At 38.3% G+C, this 23132-nt stretch overlaps 1 protein-coding gene across 3 annotated transcripts in view; it reads left to right on the top strand.

The window, feature by feature from the left end:
* Positions 1-21436, top strand: part of LOC124612947 (Na(+)/H(+) exchanger beta-like) — a 1149910-nt gene extending 1128474 nt beyond the window's left edge. For 2 of the 3 annotated variants that reach the window (XM_047141460.1, XM_047141461.1), the window contains exons 24-25: positions 4266-4464; positions 18974-21436. In XM_047141460.1, the coding sequence (XP_046997416.1) occupies positions 4266-4464; positions 18974-19200 (426 nt within the window). In that variant the 3' untranslated portion in view covers positions 19201-21436. The remainder of the gene's footprint in view (positions 1-4265; positions 4465-18973) is intronic. The other variant, XM_047141462.1, reaches the window with a different exon arrangement.
* Positions 21437-23132: the final 1696 nt, after the last annotated feature.

Below are 23132 nucleotides of genomic sequence, written 5' to 3'. Positions count from 1 at the left end.
ATGAGTTTAAGTGATGAAGGAATTTCTCCAGTTCCTGTCTGCAATGAGGCCATACAGCAAAAGTATCATCTACGTACCGCCAGAAGACCGTAGGCTTTAAAACAGCAGACTCAAGTGCTTCCTCCTCAAAGTCCTCCATAAAGAGATTAGCTACCACAGGCGACAAAGGGCTCCCCATGGCGACGCCGTCTGTTTGTTCAAAGAATTCGTCATTGAATAAAAAGTACGTTGAGGAGAGTATATGTTCAAACAAAGCCGTCATTTCTGCACTGAATAAGTTACCAATAAGATGTAATGATTCCATTAAAGGCACTTTGGTAAAAAGTGAGACCACATCAAAGCTGACTAATAAATCCGAGCTGCTAAGCTTAACTTCCTTCAAGCGACTGACAAAATCCTCGGAATTACGTATATGGTGGCAACACTTACCCACATACGGCTTTAGTAATGAGGCCAGATATTTTGCTGTAGAATAGGTCGCAGCACCAATATTACTCACTATTAATCGTAGTGGGGCACCATCCTTGTGTATCTTCGGAAGACCGTAGAGTCTTGGTGGTACTGCATTGTGTGGTCTCAATCTCTTGATAACTTCTTCAGGTAGAGAACAGTCGTTCAAAAGGGTAGTAGTTTTCCTTGATATTCGGCTTGTTGGGTCCTTTTCAATTCTACGGTACGTAGAATCATTTAGCTGACAATATATCTTCTCGTTGTAGGCTTCTCTTGTCAGTTTCCGGTTTTTGGGATTCCGTAATCAAGGAATCAGTGGAAATAAGTCTTGCCAATAATCTTATAAATCGAGACAACGGCTTTCAGCTGGATAAAAATTGGAATCCTGTTATTAAAATTATACAATCACAGCGGAATCGACAGTGTCATTCGATACTCAATGACTAGATGAACCTTTATTTCCACCACCGAGGGCAGCACGTACAACTCGGCTATGCTGCGCATGTCAACACCTGACACATGCGCTGTAGGATGCCAGTACATTTCACAGGCGCGAGATTCGGCGTAAATACCGCGACTGCACCTGGGCTCTTCAGTAGTTGTGTACTCACTTGATGATGGCCGGACGTCTCTGGGCCGAAATATCGTGGCAGAATGTCGACGGGATCCGGTTTTCAAAGAGAATGGCTACACTTCTCGCCAAATAAGGAAGGCCATGCGCAACTATCATAACAAGAAGCAACGCACTGAGGACGCAGATGATGACTTTAAATCAACTGCGTTCCTTCCATACGCCAGGAATGTGTCGTCGAAAATAGGCCGATTACTGAAGAAAAATAAAATCAAGGTTATCTTCCGTCCACCAGCAAAGAACCGGGCCCTGGTTGGATCCGTTAAAGACGATTTACAACTGAAGAAGGCAGGCGTCTACAAAATTCCCTGTGAATGTGGCGCTGCATATATTGGCCAGACGACAAGAACTGTCCATGAACGATGTATAGAACATGAAAGATACACCCGTCTGCGGCAACCGTCAAAATCGGCAGTAGCAGAGCACTGTATTTCTTTGGGACATTCAATGGAATACAATGTAACAAAAATTTTATCCCCGGTTTCCGGTTTTTGGGATTCCGTAATCAAGGAATCAGTGGAAATACGTCTTGCCAATAATCTTATAAATCGAGACAACGGCTTTCAGCTGGATAAAAATTGGAATCCTGTTATTAAAATTATACAATCACAGCGGAATCGACAGTGTCATTCGATACTCAATGACTAGATGAACCTTTATTTCCACCACCGAGGGCAGCACGTACAACTCGGCTATGCTGCGCATGTCAACACCTGACACATGCGCTGTAGGATGCCAGTACATTTTACAGGCGCGAGATTCGGCGTAAATACCGCGACTGCACCTGGGCTCTTCAGTAGTTGTGTACTCACCTGATGATGGCCGGACGTCTCTGGGCCGAAATATCGTGGCAGAATGTCGACGGGATCCGGCTGCATACCCGGAAATTATTAGAAGAAAAATTTATTATTTTTGTTTATAAATCTATTTCAGATAGACCAATTTATTAACTTTGTTAGGGTGCTACAGAGCTGGCCATTGCTAAAAATGTCATCAGTCAGTCTGAGGCAGATCTGTTCCATCTCTCCCATCCACACACATCTTGTATAGTTGTTTCATCTATCTCCTCTGTATGTCCAAACCATCTCAATGTATGTTTCTTAGTACTCGATACCACATTTCTTTCATTCCCCCATACTTTCTAAAATTAAATTAATAAACCTTACTTGAAGTTTTAAGTCTTAGTTAAATTATCATTATGTTGAATAAAACTTGTTATCATACTCAATAATGATATTATTTATTGATAAAAATAAATTTTAAGCTATCCATCAAATTAAATTGTGACAATAACAAACACTAATATGAACAACTGACATTGTATCTCCTTGGAATGTTTGGGTAAATCAGGTTTGTGTGTTGTAAACTTTAGGCATGGCGTCAGGTTCTCATTAATCAGACAAAGTCTAAATTTACTTTTGATAAGGTTCATGCTTGAAAATTATTGTTTGCATGGACATATAGATCTGAATAAGGAAACAATAGTAAGCACTAGTAGCTGGTTTTGTGAATTAGGAATTCTATTCTAGGTGTTAAAAGTAACATATCTTCCTTCTCCAGGTCTTTCAAAACAGACTGCTTTTGCTGTGAATTTAGTTCACATTTGTTTTTCCCTGTATTTCTATATCAGCACAAAGACCAAATTTCAAGCTTTGCAATTCTTTGTTTGTTAACTCCAGCAATTGTATTTCAAAGTTGCCAATGTCAATAGTATAGGGAGAAAAATTATGTTACAGTAGCATTAAGAGGTGTTTTAGTAAAGGGAAATGTCACTCTGCTGTTTCTGAATTCCTGAAATCTGCTGAGAAAAGCTTTACTCATATTTAAAAGTGCTGTTTTGAAATAGCAAACGTCAGTATCAGAATTATTTTCTTGGCAATGTTTCAATAGGCTGGGAAGGTGAATCAGAGTTTCTCTTACAAAATCTAATGTAAGTTAAAAATTCTCATGCACCTGACTTTGAAGCATTATGCACCAACCTCTTTCAATGGTAAGCTGCGAGAGTGATGCTGGTGAGCATGAGTGGACATGGTCTGAGTACCAAGAGAGATTGGCAATTTCATCTAATGCTAATTTTTCAAAATAGACTAAGCTATGCTGAAACTGACTTCTACATATGAACTACAAAGTTTCAGTTGAGCTGCAGTGTGAGCCCAGAAATGGTGTTTTGTGGTTGAGCCACACCCGAGGGGACAAAGAGCTGCATGTGATCCGTGAGCAGCGGTTTGTTGAACACTGCTTTATTATTGGACCCACATTTTGTGTAGAATAACACTGACATACAAAATTGGTTGAATTCTCTTTAAAATGGTCCAAATATAACTGAGGAACCATTTATCCATTTCCTTTTTGCCAGAATTCACTTTGCACAAAGGTCTCTTGTGGAATATTCTTCGTATAGAAGGTATTCTAATTATGGAATCAGCTATTTGATACACATTTTCCTGCTGTTCATCTGATACAATATTATTAATCTTTTTAATTTTTTCATCAGTAGTTGCAGTTTCAGAAGATATCTTACATGGGTGATCTTGTTTCAGCTGAAGTCAGCCACGCATTTTTAGCTTTTGAAAATGAAAGAGTAGATTACTGTGGCTATATATGAATTTTCAATGGTCGTAAATCACTGAAAAACTAAGAAAATTATTATGATATGGTATTAAAATTTACTAATTTATCAAAACAAGCACGACATGATTACTCCCAAAAGCCGCATGGAAAGTTATTTTGCATATCAACTTGATAATGGAGTCATGTTACTGTGCATTTTCCCAATGGAACAAGAGCAACATTTCATTGATATATTCACCCCTGTGGAAAACTAAAAAAAAATTAATCCTGTCTTTGTAGACATACAAAATATTACTTAAAAAAACGCTAAAATCTTCAGCAGACAGAGATGAACTTCTTACTTTCATTATTACTTCTAGATTCTGGATTTTAGGCTCTAGTTTCCATTTCTTATTACTTGTTTTTCCTGTACCAACTTCTTTTTTAAATTATGTAAAATGTCAGTTTATTATAAAGTTTTAGACTACAAATTTATATAGCTTCTGTCACATTGAATTTTTTTAATTTTCCTGTTTTTGGAGACATGGTATTTGCAAATTTAACAGCTGTTGATGTAAAAACTAATATTAAAATATTGTATCATGTTACACGAGATATTTAAATTTTTTTGCAGTTCCATGAGAGGTTCAATAGGAACCTAATAAATGATGACTGCCAAGAGCTTGAAGAACAACTGATGCGTCGGCACTTAGTAGCACGCACAATTACGCAAATGGCGGCAGCAGCAAATCGTCGCTCAGCTCTGTCAGACCCATCATCATCACCGCAACTGGGAGATGAGCCCAGATTTCCCAGACGTCGGATACAATCCCGTAAGCCATTAGCTGATTTTCAAATAAATTGCACTTTTAACTCTAGTTTTTTGAATACAGCATTTTCTTGTCATTAAGCAGTGGCAGTTTTAATGAGAATTTTTGTACTTTAAATTGGCAAAAGAGATAAAAGTGAGTGATGAGTGCCTTGTGTGCTGGAGAAAAATTACTTTCTTCAGGAATGTTACCAGCCAGAAAGAACTTGCCTCAGGAATATTGTCAGCTGATTATACAACAAAATTATATTTATGGCTGCATAACTAAACCATGTTTTTCTAGGGTATCAAAACAAGTTGCAAACCGTTGACAACAGAAAACAATCAAAACTAATGAAAATGATGCAACAGGAGGAGAGAAATGGTATAGTATAAAAAGAAGATGACATGAATATTGTAAATAAGTTTTATTAGCCCATTATGAGACAAAATCATACAAGTGGTCTATGGAACATGGAATTAACTAATTCACTAACTAACCAATGAACTAACAAAAAACAGGGATGTTCAGTCTTCAGATCACAAGTTAAGTACTCATATGAAAGCATCCAGCAGTCCACTAAAAGCTTGCCATTGTGTATATGATCCCTGCTTTGAGCATGCATACAACAGTACAGTATTGTGTTGTCTAGGTTTTCTGGTTGAGTAGTAGCAATGTGCTGTAGTTGACAAAAAATGTTTCTTCTAGTCTTCTTTCCTTACAACTTCCATTCAAACCATAATAATATTATTCATATCTGCAGATATTATTTATCAAAATGTGCATGGTACATGAAAACTCCACAGTATGACACTAAATTTAGTTAGCATACTTTCCACTTCTGAATTCCTATTTGTTGGCTTGATTCCTCCTTCTTCGTGCCCTTTGGCCTTTTCCGAAATAACTCTCTCCATTTAGTTTTCTAATACTGTCTTTTTGGTGATCTTGACTGGGTCTTTTTTCCAAATATATTCCCCCATATCTTCTTCATGCTTGTATCAGAAAATTGGACAAATGTTACTGTCTTTCTAAATTTTCACTTGATAAAAGTCCCACATTAAAATAATAATAATAATAATAATAACAATATTTTTCAGATCACTGAATCAAAGTGCTGGCAAAAATTCAACATTCTTTAATCCACCATGAGTTGCATTAAGATCTTTTGTACAATGTGGCACCAAACTGTAATATACTAGATCTCTTAATCAGATAGTTGTTTTGTAAATATTTTGTACACAGCATGTCAGTGCTTTTTCATTTTTTCTTTATACCAGTTTCCCTTTCTTTCTCTTGGAGTTTCTAATTTAGCTGCTGTTGATATAATAGTTTTATGCTCTCTTCTTGTGATGTGTGTGTTTATAGATTACTCATGTACTCTGATTCATAGATTACAGCTTCCACCTGGCACCTGTTATATTCTACATAAAAAGTCCATAATTGCTTGAAACCTATATTTTAGCCTCCATATACAGTAACATTTGCCACTGTTTCTGCTGTGATTATTTATTAATGATGATGTTATCTGTTACTGAACTAAATTCTTTTACAGTCCATATAGTTTATGAGTAACTCTTTTTCTAAAAGAGAAATTCTATTTATTAATCTCACTGAAGCTTAAACCCTACCAATTCTTTCACTACAATGATACACATTTATGGAAGGGGTACATGGCAAACAGTTGCTGTTCTCTTGGTCATTTATACAGCATCCATCAAACATTAAGCTCACAACAGAACTACAAGGAAACAGATGTCTTCTTCTCCTCGATAGGAAGAAGGCAAATTATTCACTAAGCCAAGCAGTTTACAGGAGGAAGACACATATGGCTCTGTACTTCCATGCTATTTAACACAGCGGCATATAGCGATAATTGCCTTGTTGCACAGGGTACAGACTCATACTACCTCCCAGCCAATTTGCAGCATCTGAAAAAAGTGTACCATCAAAGTTCGTTTGGGAATCCCAGATTACAAGTTTCCTCAGTAAGAAAACGATGGTGTCAACTATGCAGAAGGATGCAGGCAAGAAACTTTATGTAAACTCAATGTATCAAATACATCACAAGTGCATGTGGAACAGAAAGAGAATTCAGCAGTGGCAGAACTTGATGAAGATATGCCAGAGATACCCCCAGGAGTGGTTGACAGTTCAGGCAGTTCAGTACGCCCACAGAAGTAATGAAGTGCAGCCACCAGCTCCCCCTCTACACCTCTTCCCCACCAAGAGTACACATTGTGCCATGGCGCACACACACCCAGGGATATAGGACCAACTGCCCCTCACATACACACCTGGAAATTGAAATAAGAACACCGTGAATTCATTGTCCCAGGAAGGGGAAACTTTATTGACACATTCCTGGGGTCAGATACATCACATGATCACACTGACAGAACCACAGGCACATAGACACAGGCAACAGAGCATGCACAATGTCGGCACTAGTACAGTGTATATCCACCTTTCGCAGCAATGCAGGCTGCTATTCTCCCATGGAGACGATCGTAGAGATGCTGGATGTAGTCCTGTGGAATGGCTTGCCATGCCATTTCCACCTGGCGCCTCAGTTGGACCAGCGTTCGTGCTGGACGTGCAGACCGCGTGAGACGACGCTTCATCCAGTCCCAAACATGCTCAATGGGGGACAGATCCGGAGATCTTGCTGGCCAGGGTAGTTGACTTACACCTTCTAGAGCACTTTGGGTGGCACGGGATACATGCGGACGTGCATTGTCCTGTTGGAACAGCAAGTTCCCTTGCCGGTCTAGGAATGGTAGAACGATGGGTTCGATGACGGTTTGGATGTACTGTGCACTATTCAGTGTCCCCTCGACGATCACCAGTGGTGTACGGCCAGTGTAGGAGATCGCTCCCCACACCACGATGCCGGGTGTTGGCCCTGTGTGCCTCGGTCGTATGCAGTCCTGATTGTGGCGCTCACCTGCACGGCGCCAAACACGCATACGACCATCATTGGCACCAAGGCAGAAGCGACTCTCATCGCTGAAGACGACACGTCTCCATTCGTCCCTCCATTCACGCCTGTCGCGACACCACTGGAGGCGGGCTGCACGATGTTGGGGCGTGAGCGGAAGACGGCCTAACGGTGTGCGGGACCGTAGCCCAGCTTCATGGAGACGGTTGCGAATGGTCCTCGCCGATACCCCAGGAGCAACAGTGTCCCTAATTTGCTGGGAAGTGGCGGTGCGGTCCCCTACGGCACTGCGTAGGATCCTACGGTCTTGGCGTGCATCCGTGCGTCGCTGCGGTCCGGTCCCAGGTCGACGGGCACGTGCACCTTCCGCCGACCACTGGCGACAACATCGATGTACTGTGGAGACCTCACGCCCCACGTGTTGAGCAATTCGGCGGTACGTCCACCCGGCCTCCCGCATGCCCACTATACGCCCTCGCTCAAAGTCCGTCAACTGCACATACGGTTCACGTCCACAACTGTCGCGGCATGCTACCAGTGTTAGAGACTGCGATGGAGCTCCGTATGCTACGGCAAACTGGCTGACACTGACGGCGGCGGTGCACAAATGCTGCGCAGCTAGCGCCATTCGACGGCCAACACCGCGGTTCCTGGTGTGTCCGCTGTGCCGTGCGTGTGATCATTGCTTGTACAGCCCTCTCGCAGTGTCCAGAGCAAGTATGGTGGGTCTGACACACCGGTGTCAATGTGTTCTTTTTTCCATTTCCAGGAGTGTATATACATAATGGGAACATATCCTACATTTTGATACTTTGCCAGAGGATGATGAGTATGACACTTAGAATGTTGAGTGTCCCGCATCCAGCTGTTTTAGTGACAAACACGTTCATTGCGGGAAACTATAATCATGCCTTTAATTATTGTTGTTGTTGTGGTCTTCAGTCTTCGATTGTGTTATTTAAGCTGGGTGATGATAACTCTATTAGTAGTACACATGACCATATGTACAAGGAATTTAGTATATTCCTGCCACAGCAGGTGGAGGGCACAGGTCCTCTTAGCCTTTTGACACTGACAAGATGACATAAAAATTCAGCCACTGCACGGCAACAAATAAATAGTTCAGCAATTTCAGCTAGCTTAGCAAGTATAATGTTGATTGGTTTGCTTTTTGAAGCAGTTTACATTGGCAAATCAACTACCTGCATCTCGAACTAAGCAGTTTACACTGGAGAATCAACTACCTACATCGCAACTGATCCTGGGTATGTCTCCCATAGTAGGAGACAAAAGTCAGGCACAAACATATTCCTTATATCACATCCTGAGTCCTAGGAAACTTATATCACCCAAAGAACACTTTCTGTGGTCTGTGCTTTGCTAGACAAAGTAACTCACATAATCAGGTATAACTAATGACTACAAATTACACTACACCATGTTTATTGAAAATACTTTGAACATTATCAAATTAGCTTTTGAACCATGTTTCTTTACTAAGTACATGTTACCCTAGCTTAGCCCATAGTTACAATAAACCATTGTATGATTCTAGCATAAGAGCCAGCAATATAGAATTAGCACTTAGCTCAGCAGCAAGCAGACAGTTGGCTGTACTGTCCCTCCACAGACACAGAGCTCAACCTGACAATCAACACTGTGTATTATTGACATTACAGGAGCTATACTGAAAACTATCCATTGTTGACACACTGCACCAACATTATTATTAACTATGTTTTTTCCTTGTATCTTCATGTCAGCCCATTAGGGACCATGTCAATTCACCTGTCCCATTTTCATAGCATTGAATGTTGTCCAGTGCATCAGCACTTGTTTCTCGTGTTGTACCTTTTTCTCTGGATCCATGACTTGCCTGTCTTCAATTTCAACTCTTCCATCAAATACTTCAGCATTCATAATTTCTCCTTAACTGGATCAAGCTCCTGGATATCTTTAGGAAAAGTTTCCAGTCCTCATAAATCTTTTTGACTTCTATGAACCAAGCCCCTTTCAATTTCTTATCTTCAAAGTAGGTTAATATCATTTTAGATACCATTCCTGGACTCATTTGTGTTACATGACCATAAAAGGCAATCCTTTTGTGAGACATGTCACTCATTTTCTCCACCTGTTTATCTAGTTCATGGTTGTGACCCTTTGTGCACCCACTATTTTCTTTGATGAGATCCAGGATGTTTCTCAAAATATTTCTTTCTTTGGCCTCATGCTTCTCCGTTAGACCTTTCTTGTTCATCTACCACATGCAGAGCGTTCAATATAATAACAGTGCAACAGTGTCTAATTCTGGCATTTAAGGATGTCAGTCTCTTATTGTAGATGCCTTTAGTTAGTTAACAGGCCATTTGCATTTTGTTAATGCACGATACAAAGGCTTCTATGTTTCATAGTTTAGGCTGTGTCTGTTAGCTTAGGTATTTAAGTTTTCCTGCCCACTTAGTTTTTCTTTGCCTGACTTCCAGTTCTCTTGGTGCTGATTTTATTTTTGCCATAAAGTATGTCTTCTCCAATGAGAGCCTTCACTGCCTGTGTTTTCAGTTGGTTACAATGCTTTCCTGCCATATATATTGGGTCTCAAAAGATCACTGGATCATTCACAAAGGCTCAACAGGTGATTGCAAATTTCATATACTTCTAGCGAGGCCTTACCCCATTTTCTTGACCTTTTCTAAAACACTGTTGAAGAGGAGAAGTGATTGTCCATCTCATTATCTCATGCCTATCCTATTCCAGAGGCATCAGACATCCCTATGAACTTCACTTCAGAGCTGATGTCGGTTAGGCTTTTCTGGATAATCACTTCTCTGTTGTTATGTAGGCCAAACACTTCATAGATTTTAAACAGGCTGGTGTGATCAGTTGAATTGTATACATTTGATAAGTTGATGTAGGTACCACAAATTCTCTGTTTCTGAGTTTCAGGTGTGAAATGATGGAAATAGTCTGTTCAGCACACGATTATTCCTTCCTGAAACCCCTTGGTATTCCTCCAGTTGTGGATCAATTTGTTGTTCTGCCCTATTCTGTAGAGGTTTTTAGAGGATCTTGCAAGTTGTTGGCAGGAGAGAGGTGCCACAGTAGTTGTTCATATTTGTTCTGTCCCTTCTTGTGTAATGGATGAATTAAGGCAGAGGTCCACCCACATGGAAATTTTTTGCTTTCCCGAAGTTCAATAATTGCAACAAGTTTACTGGTTGCCTTATTCCCTGTATGCTTCCATAGTTCACCAATTATCTGACTTCACCTGATGTCATGTTGTTCTTCAATGCTTGGATGATTTCCCTGGTTTCATCCTTCATAAGAGGAGATGAATCTGGGCACATGTTTGGATTGGTTTCATAAATGAATGAACTCTCTAAAGCCTCTTAGCTGGGGAGACATTCAAGTCCGTGCACTGTATTTGCTTTGGAATCATTGAATTGTAGGCTTATGGGTTTGTATTTGTTAAGATTGTGCATGAAGGTTTTAGGTACGATGTGTGTTATTTTTTGGAAGTCTTGCAGGGTGTATACACAGACAAGGAAAAAAATTCCAGGATTTTTCCCAGGTTTCCCAGTTAAAAATACACTTTCTCCTGCGTGAAAACACACTTTTTTCATGTTAAGTGACAGTATATTTTTCCCTCAAAACAGTAAAACATATCAATTCTTTGAATGGTTATGGTTGTATACACAGGCATAGAATTTCCTGGCACTTTAGAAAACAAAACTCAGGGAAAAAAGCACATTTTGGAAAGATCTTTTGATGTGCAGCAACATGTATGCAGAATATTTTTGTATTACAAAAGTATAAATTTGAATTCCACCAAACACTGCATGTTACTTTCCAAACATTGAAATCAAGATTGTGATGCATTTCTGTAAGCGTCATAGCGCATTGCACATGATCTTGCTAGCCAATGACAGTGGATATTCAGAGCACAGGACATATGATGTAGTCAGCTAATAGCAACATCACTGTTAAGTAGTGTGAACAGACAAACAGGGAAAGTTAATGATTTAAATTAATATACTAAGTGTTGGTAAAAGAAAAGCAAAGTTTTCACATATCATATTGGTCTTTAAGGTTAATAAGCTGCAAGAGAAGCTAAGCTTTCACGTATAATGTTGATCTTTTTTTCGCATGTTACACTTTAAGATATGTCACACAAATGTTCCTGTAAAATTTTTTATAACGGCGTAAGTGTCTGATCTTGTGGGCTCAAAATTCTTGTAAATGGCTCATCACCAAAGAGTTGATTTTTAAATGAAAGTCAAATGCTGAATTCATCATAGTTCAACTTGAGTAAAAGGATATTTACTCTGAAAGTAATGCTTTTCAAACCACCATTCACAAAATTTTCCTGCAACCAGTTAGAAATAGGTTCGTTTCAGCAGTTGCCAGAGAGCACCAGATAACAGGCACTGCCACACTTGCACAGCTACAATGATATAAGAAACCCACATGTTTGTACATGTAAAACATTAAAAGATCTTACATTATGTCATAAAAGAAACAAGAATTAGAGGATACTCAGAGAGCATCAGAATTTCGTGAACCATAGTAAACTGTGCACATTTAAAGTGCATACTTCAAGTGCACATTGGGATGTCCAGATTCCCAATAAAGTAGGCCTCAACCTGATATTAAGCTTTTCAGTGTGGTTTTTGGGATGTAAATTTTCTTGGAGCACCAGTACAATATTATCTCATGTTTAGTTCTTTATTATGGCAAAATGGCATATGTGCTAGAAGATGAAAACATGCACTTGAACTGCAGTGAATAGTTGGCACTAGCCAATAGTGTGGAATTAAACACTTCATTTCAAATATATTGACTTCCTCAGCGGAAAAGATTAATAAAAGCCAAATTTCTTTAGTGAACTGACAAAAATAACTTCATCGTTTTGCAAGGCTATTAATGCTTGACTGTCAGGAAGGTGGAAATAAAATAAAATCTGAAACTAATAACATATTTTTGCCTTCCGTAATTATGTGAATGTATTTTAATTCACTTGATAGCTCCTGGCCACAGAAATACATTTTGTTTTCATTTGACATGAGAGCAGTAAATGAAGAGGAAACAGAAAAATCACTGAATGTAAACACGGGTCATGTAGAGACTGCCCACTTCCCCACTGTAATTCAGACTGCTCTGCACATCAGCCCCAGATTTATGATATTTCGAATATTCAAAAATATTTTGTAGTGCACATCTTTCTGATGTCAAAGTGCAGTGCCTCTTCACACAGCATTCTTCTATCGTACAGCACTGTATTTTGTTCTGTGGAATTGAAATGGGTATATTTTGTAATGCATGCCATCAAACTACATATATTCCAGACAGTGGAAATTAAAATGTCCTGTGGTGCCTCTCCTGCCCCAGTCGGCTGGTTTATTATTCTGCCCCTCACAATTAATAATTAATACTGGATGAGATTATTTGTAATTGGGAGAACAAGAACTCTTCAGAAAATTTCCACTCTTTATTGCCTATCAGCTTTGTGTGACAAAATTAAAGACAGGGTACATAAAACCAGTAAAGACAAGAGACAAGCAAGACAATACACATTTCTTTAATCCTTAGCTCCTAGCATTTTTCTTCTCTAATCTTGCTACAGCATCACATGGCATGCTTTCCTTTCTGCAAAAGAATCTATTACCTCATTAAAATTTGTCAAATGTTTTGCTATATGAAAAATCAAAATGTTGTTGTCTAATACTGAAAAAGCTGTTAATACAAATAGTACCCAAGACTGGTGTGGTTTCTTGATCTCATTATGTCTATTTTGTCACTTCTGCTAGATAAAACAAAGCAGGCCTTTCTGATACCGAAGAAATTGTAACATACACCAAATAAACAAGACTGTTTTGGTACAAATGGTCATTTTCATAACACACCATAATTCACGAAGTATCAATATCGAATGCCTATTAGGCCTACTACAAGCAAAAAGCTTTATGTTAGGAAATAGTTTTACATTTCATTCATACGCTCCAGTTTCTCAAGCATGAAATCGACCTGCCATTGTCAAAACTTATTCACCGGTTAGCTTCACTAACCCTGCCAGAATCACCAGTTTAGTTATCCTGTGACTATTCTCTGATTAGGCATTGTTACATGTTCGTACAACGTGTTTTCCGGGCAACTTCCAGTATAGAACTTAAGCAGCTGCTAGCTGGGGACTGTATAACTGGCCCTTACTAGTGTAGTGGTCTGACCAAAAGTTTTCTGTCAAAATTTCAATTTCTTGGATGAGAAGATAATACATAATCTTTCTTACCTGTTAGTCATTTATTTCCACTCTGTTAGTCCGAATCTATGGATTCCGCCAGTAATTATAACAACGCTGACCATTTGCAAACCCAGTCAGACACATAAACAGCAATTGGCATTAATCCATTTGGCTTTATTCTGCTCAGCTTGTATAAACCTGTCCCCTTTTGTCTTCAGGAAAGTTTATTTCTAGATGTGATGAGGATTCCCCTGATTCAAATCTGTATCAATTCTCATTTGTCAAAAGTACAAAAATTTAAGTGAAAACTAAAACAATGACAAATTCCCAGAATTCTAAAAAATTCCTGGGTTTTTTCCTGTTTTCTCCCAGATGAAAAAATTCCTCGGGTTTTCCCAGATCTCCCCATTGTCTGTCTTGCTCAGTATGTACCAACTGGTTCTTAAGTAATACACACTTCATCCCATGGAGGGTTTTTTATGCAGATTTTCCTGCATTAGGAAGTTCATTTCGTTTTTCGGGCAGTTCCATTTCTTGCTGAATCACATCATTTATCACAAAAAGTACACTTTCTTGATTTCGTGAGTGGGACTGTCTCCTCAGCTACTCTGACTATAGGCTGCTGTAATTGTTCCAAGTTCTCTGGATTTGAAGTTTCCAACTTTTGGGTGAGTTCTTGTTTGCTCCTTAGCTTGTCTCTGTTGAACTTATATTTTTTTTCTGGGAGTAACCCTTTTGGTATTTCTTGGAATTAGTCTAACTTTTTCCTTCAGATGGTAGTAGTCTCTCTTCATTATAATTACTTCCCCTAAAAGCTGGGTAGTTTCCAGTAATCTTGTGAGTAATTTTTTGATATTTTCTGTCCTTGTCAAGCTGGGCAACAAAATTCCCATGCAGAGTGATGATGCCTCATCAGCTACTTTTGAGAGGATGTCTTCAAGCTCCTCCCACAATGCATCTGTTCTTTCTGGGTCCTTATTATTCACCTGATTGATTGGTCCATGTACATTTACCATTGTGCAAACTCCATGTGTACACCAAAAAGAGAGGGTAAAGACTTGGCTGTTGAGAGAGGTGAAGCCCATAATTGAGCCTACCTTCCTAAATGCAATAAATCCATGCCTGAGTGTGGGATGGTTTTTACAACAAATCTTTAAAGTTTCTATAACCCTGTGACTTGAAGCAGTTTTCACGAGTGAATCTTGTTTCCTGAACTTCCTCAATCAGCATCTGATATCGTGACAAAGCATCGGTAACTTGTTTCAGTTTGCCAGTCTTAAGAAGAGAATTTGTGTTGAAAGAAGCAAAAAAAGTTCAGAATTTGTGTCTGATCTTCCCTGGAGAGTCTAATACCTCAAAGCATGTCAGTGCAAGTTCCCTAGAAACCAAAAGCCTGCTTGCGTCATTCAAGATGATGGTGTACAGGTGTAGCAGATACTGGTTAACTTTCCTCCATGACTGAAACAACTGAAAAGATGTAGGTTGTGGCCAGTGATGTTTCACACTGACCATTATACTGCCAAGGTTGTTAGCCTTGAAGAAAGCCTGAAGTTTGGCTTGGGTTGATGTATTTGGTCTGCAAAAACTATTTTATTTTACTCAAGTCCACCAGTAAGACAATGTTAAATTCCCTATTTGCCACTGGGGCTGTACCATGTGGGATTATCATCTCCCTCCCACCTCCCTCCGCCCCCACACCCCTGCTATGACAGTGTATTAGGATATGAATGAGATGAATTAGCAGTGGTTAATGTTTTGAGGATCTCTCCATACATGCACCACTAATTGGCCGATAAAGAACATAATCACTATTGCCATTCTGCATAACTGTCTGGGAGTGTGTCACCTGACTGTCCACCTATGTACAGCAAGTTACTGAAATTACAACTACTTGATTCTTTTTCTGATGTAAGTTTGACATGTCATGTTCTCATATTTATTTGGGTTTCAGTTTTATAACTGTTTATATGAATCTGTCTTTGGGTGTTAGCTGGATGGAGTACAGTGATTTTAATAAAAATATGTCATACACACATTTTCAGCTCCCACCTCAGTTACTTTAATGAATACTGATAAGAAAATGTGAACCAACCTCATCACTTATTTGTTATGTGTTATAACAACCTGGCTTAAATTACTCCATTTATAATGAAATTCATGTGACTACCAGTGTTGCTGCTTATTTAAATTCCTTTCAGATTCTAGCCAAAACAACAAAAATCATTATTATTGTTATTATTATTATTATTATTATTATTATTATTATTATTATTATTATTTCTTTGTCTATACAAGACTATATGTTCCTTTACAAAGGAAAACCCTTGAGAATTGCCCCAATTTAATAATCGTACCACTGAAAAGATTAATGAAATAAGTATTAGTGTACGTGGTGTTGAGAAACAGTTGAAATCATTAAAATTGAACAGAGCTCTGTCAGATTCTATAGTGAATTTGTGGCTGAGTTAACCCCTCTTCCAACTATGCGCTACTGTGGATCCCTTGAACAAAAAACTGTGCCAAGTTCTTGGAAAAGGAGGGTAGTAGGAGTGATCCACAAAACTATCATCCAATATCCTTAACATTGATTTGTTGTAGAATCTTAGAATATATCTGAACTCAAACATAACGAGGTATCTTGAACAGAATGACCTCAGTGCCAATCAGTATGGATTTTGAAAACATCGATCATGTGAAATCCAACTCACACTTTTCTCACATGACACACTGAAAGCTTTGGATCAAGGCAACCAGGTAGATGCAGTGTTTCTTGATTTCCAAAAAGCATTTGACTCTGTACTGCATCTATGCTTATCGTTGAAAGTATGATCGTATGGGGTACCAAGTGTGATTTGTGACAGTATTGAGAACATTTTGGTAGGGAGGACACAGCATGTTATCTTGAATGGAGAGTCATTGTCAAATGTAGAAGTAACTTTATGTGTGCCCCAAGGAAGAATGTTGGGACCCTCACTGTTCCTGTTGAATATTAAGGACCTTGCAGACAGTATTAATAGTAAAATCAGGCTTTTTGCAGATGATGCAGTTATCAATAAAGAACTACTATCTGAGGGAAGCTCCATACATTTCAGTCAGATCTTGATAAGATTTCACTGTGGTGCAGAGATTGGTAACTTGTTCTATCAGAAATGTAAAATTTTGCACATCATAAAATGAAAAAACATAGTATCCTATGAATTTAATATCAATGAGTTACTGTTGTAAATGGAAAACTCATACAAATACCTTGGTGCAATGCTTTGTAGGGACATGAAATGGAATGATAACATAGGTTTAGCTGTGGGTAAAGCAGGTAGTAGACCTCGGTTTATTGGTAGAATACTGGGGAACAGCAGGCAGCTACAAAAGAGATTACTTACATATCACTTGTGTGACCAGTTCTAGAATACTGCCAAGGTGTGTGGGAATCATACCAGATATGACTAACAGAGGATATTGAACATATAGAGAGAAGGGCTGTGTGAATGGTCACAGGTTTGTTTAATCTATGGGAAAGTGTCACAGAACTAGTGCATGAATTGAAGTGCCAGACTCTTGAAGACAGACATTAACTATCCCAAGAAAGCCTATTAAGAAAGTTTCAAGAACCAGCTTTAAATGATTACTCTAGGGATGTACTACAACCCCCTATGTATTGCTCACACAGGGATCATGAGGATAAGATTAGAATAATTACTGCATGCGCAGAGGCATTCAATCAATCATTCTTCCCACATTCCATACATAAATGGAATAGGATAAAACCCTTATAAATGGTACAATGGGATGTATCCTCTTCCATGCAACTCATGGTGGTTTGTCATGTAAGCAGTCACTACGCACGTAGCTTAATTTATGGCATGCTTGAAGTATCATACTGGTACTCTAGGAGACAATAGTGTCAATATTGTTGTCATAATCATAATGTAATCTTGTACTTTACCTCATGTTCCATGGATAGCATGGTTTGGCAATAAAATTTTCAATATTACCTTTGCAAGGTGAAGTCTCATCATGTGAATGAAAATTGTTACGCTACATAGCTCAGAGAATTTCACCTTTTGCTGAAAATTGTCTTTTATGTGATTGGTATCTGGGTGCTGATAAATGTAAAGAGAAAGATTAAAAACATTAAACACTTTGCCATACACACTGACACGATATTATTTCATTAATATGTTTAATCTATTCTTGAATTTTTAAAACTGTATACAATATTGAGAAATAAGGGAAGAACCAACTCTGAAATGGATCCAAATGTGAGACAGCAAAAGACACTTGATCTGAAGCTTTTGGAAGTAGTGGTCCGTTGTTGTGAACTTCAGTGAAGCTTTCGCTGCTTGCTGCTACTCTGTTTCACAGACGCTTATAAAAATATATGCTTTGTTATCTTGAAATGAATGCTGATTCTGGCATTAAACAGCTGAAACTGCTGATACTTTTTAATTTTATTATTCATAATTATTATGCCTGACAATTTTATGATTTACAGATTTATTTGGTGCCCAGTGTTATCATTTATATGTTTATTGCATTTACAACATGCTCAGTTTGTATCTTCTACCTGCAGTAGTTATTATCCTCAATGCCCACAATATTGGTTGCTGACACAATTTTTGCCATTACATCAATACAATTACCATAAAATGCCACCAGTGGTTCCATACATTAGCAGAAGTAACTTGTGCACTTTTTTTCCGGTATCCAGTACTCATAGGACAATGCACAGCAATTTGTTTACGGACACTACAAGACACCAAGTGCTTTTATGTAGCCATTCTGTCACAAGAAGCAATAACAACATTAAAATATGCTCCACATTTCACCGGCATTAAGTGTGCAGCTATAAATTAATGGTATGCTGTTCACTGTGCCTTGCCTGTATAAATGCTTCAAACTCACAACAACTACTGTCTTCTCAGTATGTTAAACTTGTGAAATATAATTGAATTCACTATTTTGACTATGCCTCCCCTCTCTTCTCTCACTTTTTCTTTTTCTTCTGGGACTGCATCAAATTGATTAAATTGATTTGCATCATCATCTTCCATATCTTACACAAGTGTTGTTGGATGGGTGTAGTTTTGTCATCAGATTTGAAAATAATCCTCTGGAATTAGCCCACCCCCCATTTTATCATTATTGAAACTTCACCTCTAAAAATCAACTGAGGTGAGAACAACAGTTATTTAAGTTTTAAATCCAAAGGTATTACATAGTTGTGTTTCTTCTTAAATATATGGTTTTAATGTGACTAATGCAAATATATTAAATGTGGAATGAAATCATTGCTCATTCTGATTAATGTGTTCCAGTCTGTTTGCTACAGACATTAAAAATAACACTGAAATGTGTTTCAGAACTGGAAGGCTACTTTCCTGAAGAGTTGGAGGGAATTGATGCCATATTTGAGAGAACTGGTCGCCGCTTAAGTAGGCAGTTTTCTGTACGTAGTGCAGATGAACCCCACAGCCCAACAGCCGCCTCACCACTATTGCGTGGAAACAATCTCACTGGAATCCGAGAAAGAGATGATGCATCTGACAAGTCAGACCGGGACTCCCATGTTACGGAATCATCACTTTGAATATATGCAGTATGTGAGCAAATACCTTTTAGCACAACAGTTACTCTTATTTCTGTGTATGACATGGTCAAAAACCACTTTTCAATATTGTGTCATCTTAAGATTTTCAGATCTGCTGACAGAAGACAAATATACTGTTCATTTATCTATGTCTATCAAAAAATAGGGCTGTGAAATCAAGAATGAAATATGGTACAGAGAAACAGAATAATTTGAAATAATTTTTAAAAAATTAAGGAACATTACAAAATTTTACTTGAGTTCAAAATATGTTGTTCAGCACTGGAAATTGCATCAGGCACTAAATTTAAAAAATTACATCAATCAGATGATAACCATGTTGTTATATACATTCAGTATGTTTTGGATAGTGTGGCACAGTTAGTCATCTGGGATGTTGGTGATTTCCTCTTCAACCTGTAACTCGATCTAAGCTGTAGGATTCTTCGTCTGGTGTGGTACATGATACTCTGCAGATGCCCCCATAATAAGAAATTACAAACTGGAAGATCTGGATACAGGAGTGGCCAAGTGATGATTGCATTCTTGGGAATTACAAAATCCCCAAAAGTGTAATGTCGCATTAAACTAGCAGTGTATGAGGTGGTCCCAGCAGGTAGAAACCAAGTGTGCTGGATGTCAAGATCTGGAAAAGTATGGAGTTTTGGAGCCAAAAATGTCTATAACAGTTCACATAATGTTTATACATCACAGTGTGGTTTGTTCACCCTCAGAAACCAAAGGGCATCTCACCCCACAGGACAATACTGTGCACCATATGGAAACTTTGTTACCATGAGATGGTCACTGGTGAAGCACAGAAGGGTTTCCTTGAGTACAATAATGGAAATTCTACTTACTCTTGTAACCACATGAGTGAAAATAGGCTTCATGTATATCCATAGATTTTGAGAAAAGTTTGTATCCTCAGTGACTGTAGCCAACAATTTGCCAGTGCAAGATACATTAATTATAATTCAGTTGTTGCACTATCTCAAGTTTGTACAGGCAAAATTGAAGCTGATGGAGTATTCTTTGAACACACCATTGTTGAAACTGTAACAACGTGACAAGTTTTGATACTGAATGATAGGAAGCACTTTCGATGGCAGATTGCACGGCATGGGTACATTCAGACCATGTAACCACACTAGGCTTTCTCTTTAAATGTGAACCAGTCTTTTAAAAATGCTTATAGCAATTGCATGTAATGATGGAACTTAGCACAAGGATCTAATAGTGACACAAAACTCTCATAGCACAGATGTAAAACTGTCAACATGTCAGCAAATGGACAGATGGCAAATACTGCTATTGGACAGATGGCAAATACTGCTATGCACTGCTCCATGGCAACTAAACGTCTGTTACTGCTACACAGTTTGATATCTTTACCCTACTTCTGGTACTATTGCAGAGCTGCCAACATCAGCTTCAAATATTTCTGTTTCTCTGAGCCACATCATAGAAATGTTTTCAACATCAAAGTTTTGTACTGCAGTTTGGGTACATTTGGTATGGATTTCTTTTATATGGATCAATGTATATACTTCTTCTGGACTATTTCCTTACACTATGTAAGGATTACTAGAAATAGTGCCTAAGTTATTCTGTTTGTTTATGAATAACAGTATAAACGACAAATTAGCAACATCATTTTGTGTACAGCATATTTTCTTTTGTTCGGTGTTACCATGACATCACTTGATTTTTTGATCCAAATAAGTACCAGTTTTTTTTAATTACTGGCACTGTTATGCAATACGTACTGTGAAAACAAATAAAATGATGTGAAAAATTTTTCTCTATGGACTGGTAATCAAATAAGACAAAGTCCATCGTAATAATTACTATTTTATATCTTTCTTACCTCAGGAAATAAAATAAATGCAACTATTTTTATAATATATTTGTACATCACTTCAAGTGTTCTATTGACTTCTCAGAGACTGAAGTTAAATGTCTTAGGTTGTATGTGGATTATTTATTCACTGAGAAATGTACAACTTGTTTTCCACTGTCTCCCAGATTGCTTAACATGTCAATTACATTTGACTATGATAGGCTGACTTTTATATATTTACACTTTTAATATTTATGTGATATGTATAAGAAACTTGACACAATGTATGTGCAGTTGTTGAAGGCAGCTAGTAAGGTGACAGAATTTTTGTTAATTCCATGTCACGTAACTGTGACCATCTTGTATTTAAATAAATGATATGCAAACTGTGAATTTTTTATTCTCCATACAAATAAACCAACACTGATGAAGTCCCTTGTATCAGACAGTCTACAACAGTACATTCACTTTTAAATGTATGGAAAAAAGAATAGTGGCGTATTTAACATAAATCCATGTTATGCCTATAAGGCTACTTGTTCAATTTTCCATGAGTGGAGCACATTGAAAGAAAACATATAAATCTATAAACATCCTGCAACATTCCTTTACTTCCTAAGTGAGCTTTTATGTGGTCCAAGTCATCAAAGAATATAAGTATCTAATGTTAATATGCTGGTCGATGTACTGTAGATCATTCACATCTGCTGTGTTTTCAATTGCACAAATGCAATCACTTTCTGTAAGTACCAAGTGCATTATTTTATGGGATTTGGTACTATGTCCACATATTAATGTCCTGTATAGTTGATTATTTGAATATTTAATTTTCTATTTTCATTTTAAAAATATTGGGATTAATTCATATAGTATCTTTGCAGTTTTGAACTTCAATTTTTGTCATCCAGAGATGAATAAATTTCCACATATCAATGTTTTATTAGTCTAATGGCTGATGAACATTTCAAGCTGCTTATCATATGACATCATAAGATGAAAGGCATTGCTATCCCATGCAGGTTTGCTAGACAACACAACGAGTCACGAGTCTGGTTACAGGTGGAAATAGTTGGGGAGGTGGTATATTGGAGCTGACAATGTTGAGCAGATGATAGCTGAACCACTGCTACTAGTGGGACATACCAAGCACAAAGTAGACCATGGACCATGGCTGTCATGAGGGCAGCTGGTAAACTGAAAAGATATTGTATTTGGAGTTCCTCAATGAGGGGCTGTGTATGATACGATGGGCTCTAATGGTGGAAACTGAGGAGGTCGGGAATTACTTCATAGCCATGGCAAGAATAAAACCATTACTAGTAAAGCTACATAATAGAAACAGAAGCACATGAAAGAGAAAATTGAGGTGAAGAAACATGTTTAAAGAACCATTCTATAGGTGGAACAGAACATTAAGTATAGACGATTAAAGGTGTAGATCCACATTTGTGCTTTTCGTAATTTAAAATGTGATAACTTAAAATTGCCTAAATTGATATTCTGATAAGTATGTAGCTGACAGTAGCTGAAATCTGGGCAGAAGTTTCAGGTAGAGAGTCACCATGAACCATTGAAAAGAGATTACTGGAAGCGGGGTTTCGAATTTTCATTGTTATGCATTGTTCCCCCCCTCCCCCCTCAACCATGGACTTTGCTGTTGGTGGGGAGGCTTGCATCCCTCAACAATACAGATAGCCGTACCATAGGTGCAACCACAATGGATGGGTATCTGTTGAGAGGCAAAACAAACGTGTGGCTCCTGAAAGGGGCAGCTGACTTTTCAGTAGTTGCAAGGGCAACAGTCTGGATGATTGACTGATCTGGCCCTGTAACACTAACCAAAACGGCCTTGCTGTTGTGGTACTGTGAACAGCTGAAAGCAAGGGGAAACTACAGCCGTAATTTTTCCTGAGGGCATGCAGCTTTACTGTATGATTAAATGATGATGGCGTCCTCTTGGGTAAAATATTCAGGAGGTAAAATAGTCCCCCATTCGGATCTCCGGGCGGGGACTACTCAAGAGGACGTCGTTATCAGGAGAAAGAAAACTGGTGTTCTACGTATCGGAGTGTGGAATGTCAGATCCCTT

Source organism: Schistocerca americana, chromosome 4, assembly GCF_021461395.2.
Source record: "Schistocerca americana isolate TAMUIC-IGC-003095 chromosome 4, iqSchAmer2.1, whole genome shotgun sequence".
Taxonomy (NCBI): Eukaryota; Metazoa; Arthropoda; class Insecta; order Orthoptera; family Acrididae; genus Schistocerca; species Schistocerca americana.
The sequence above is the reverse complement of the archived record's forward strand: the minus strand, read 5'-3'. Positions and strand labels throughout refer to the sequence as shown.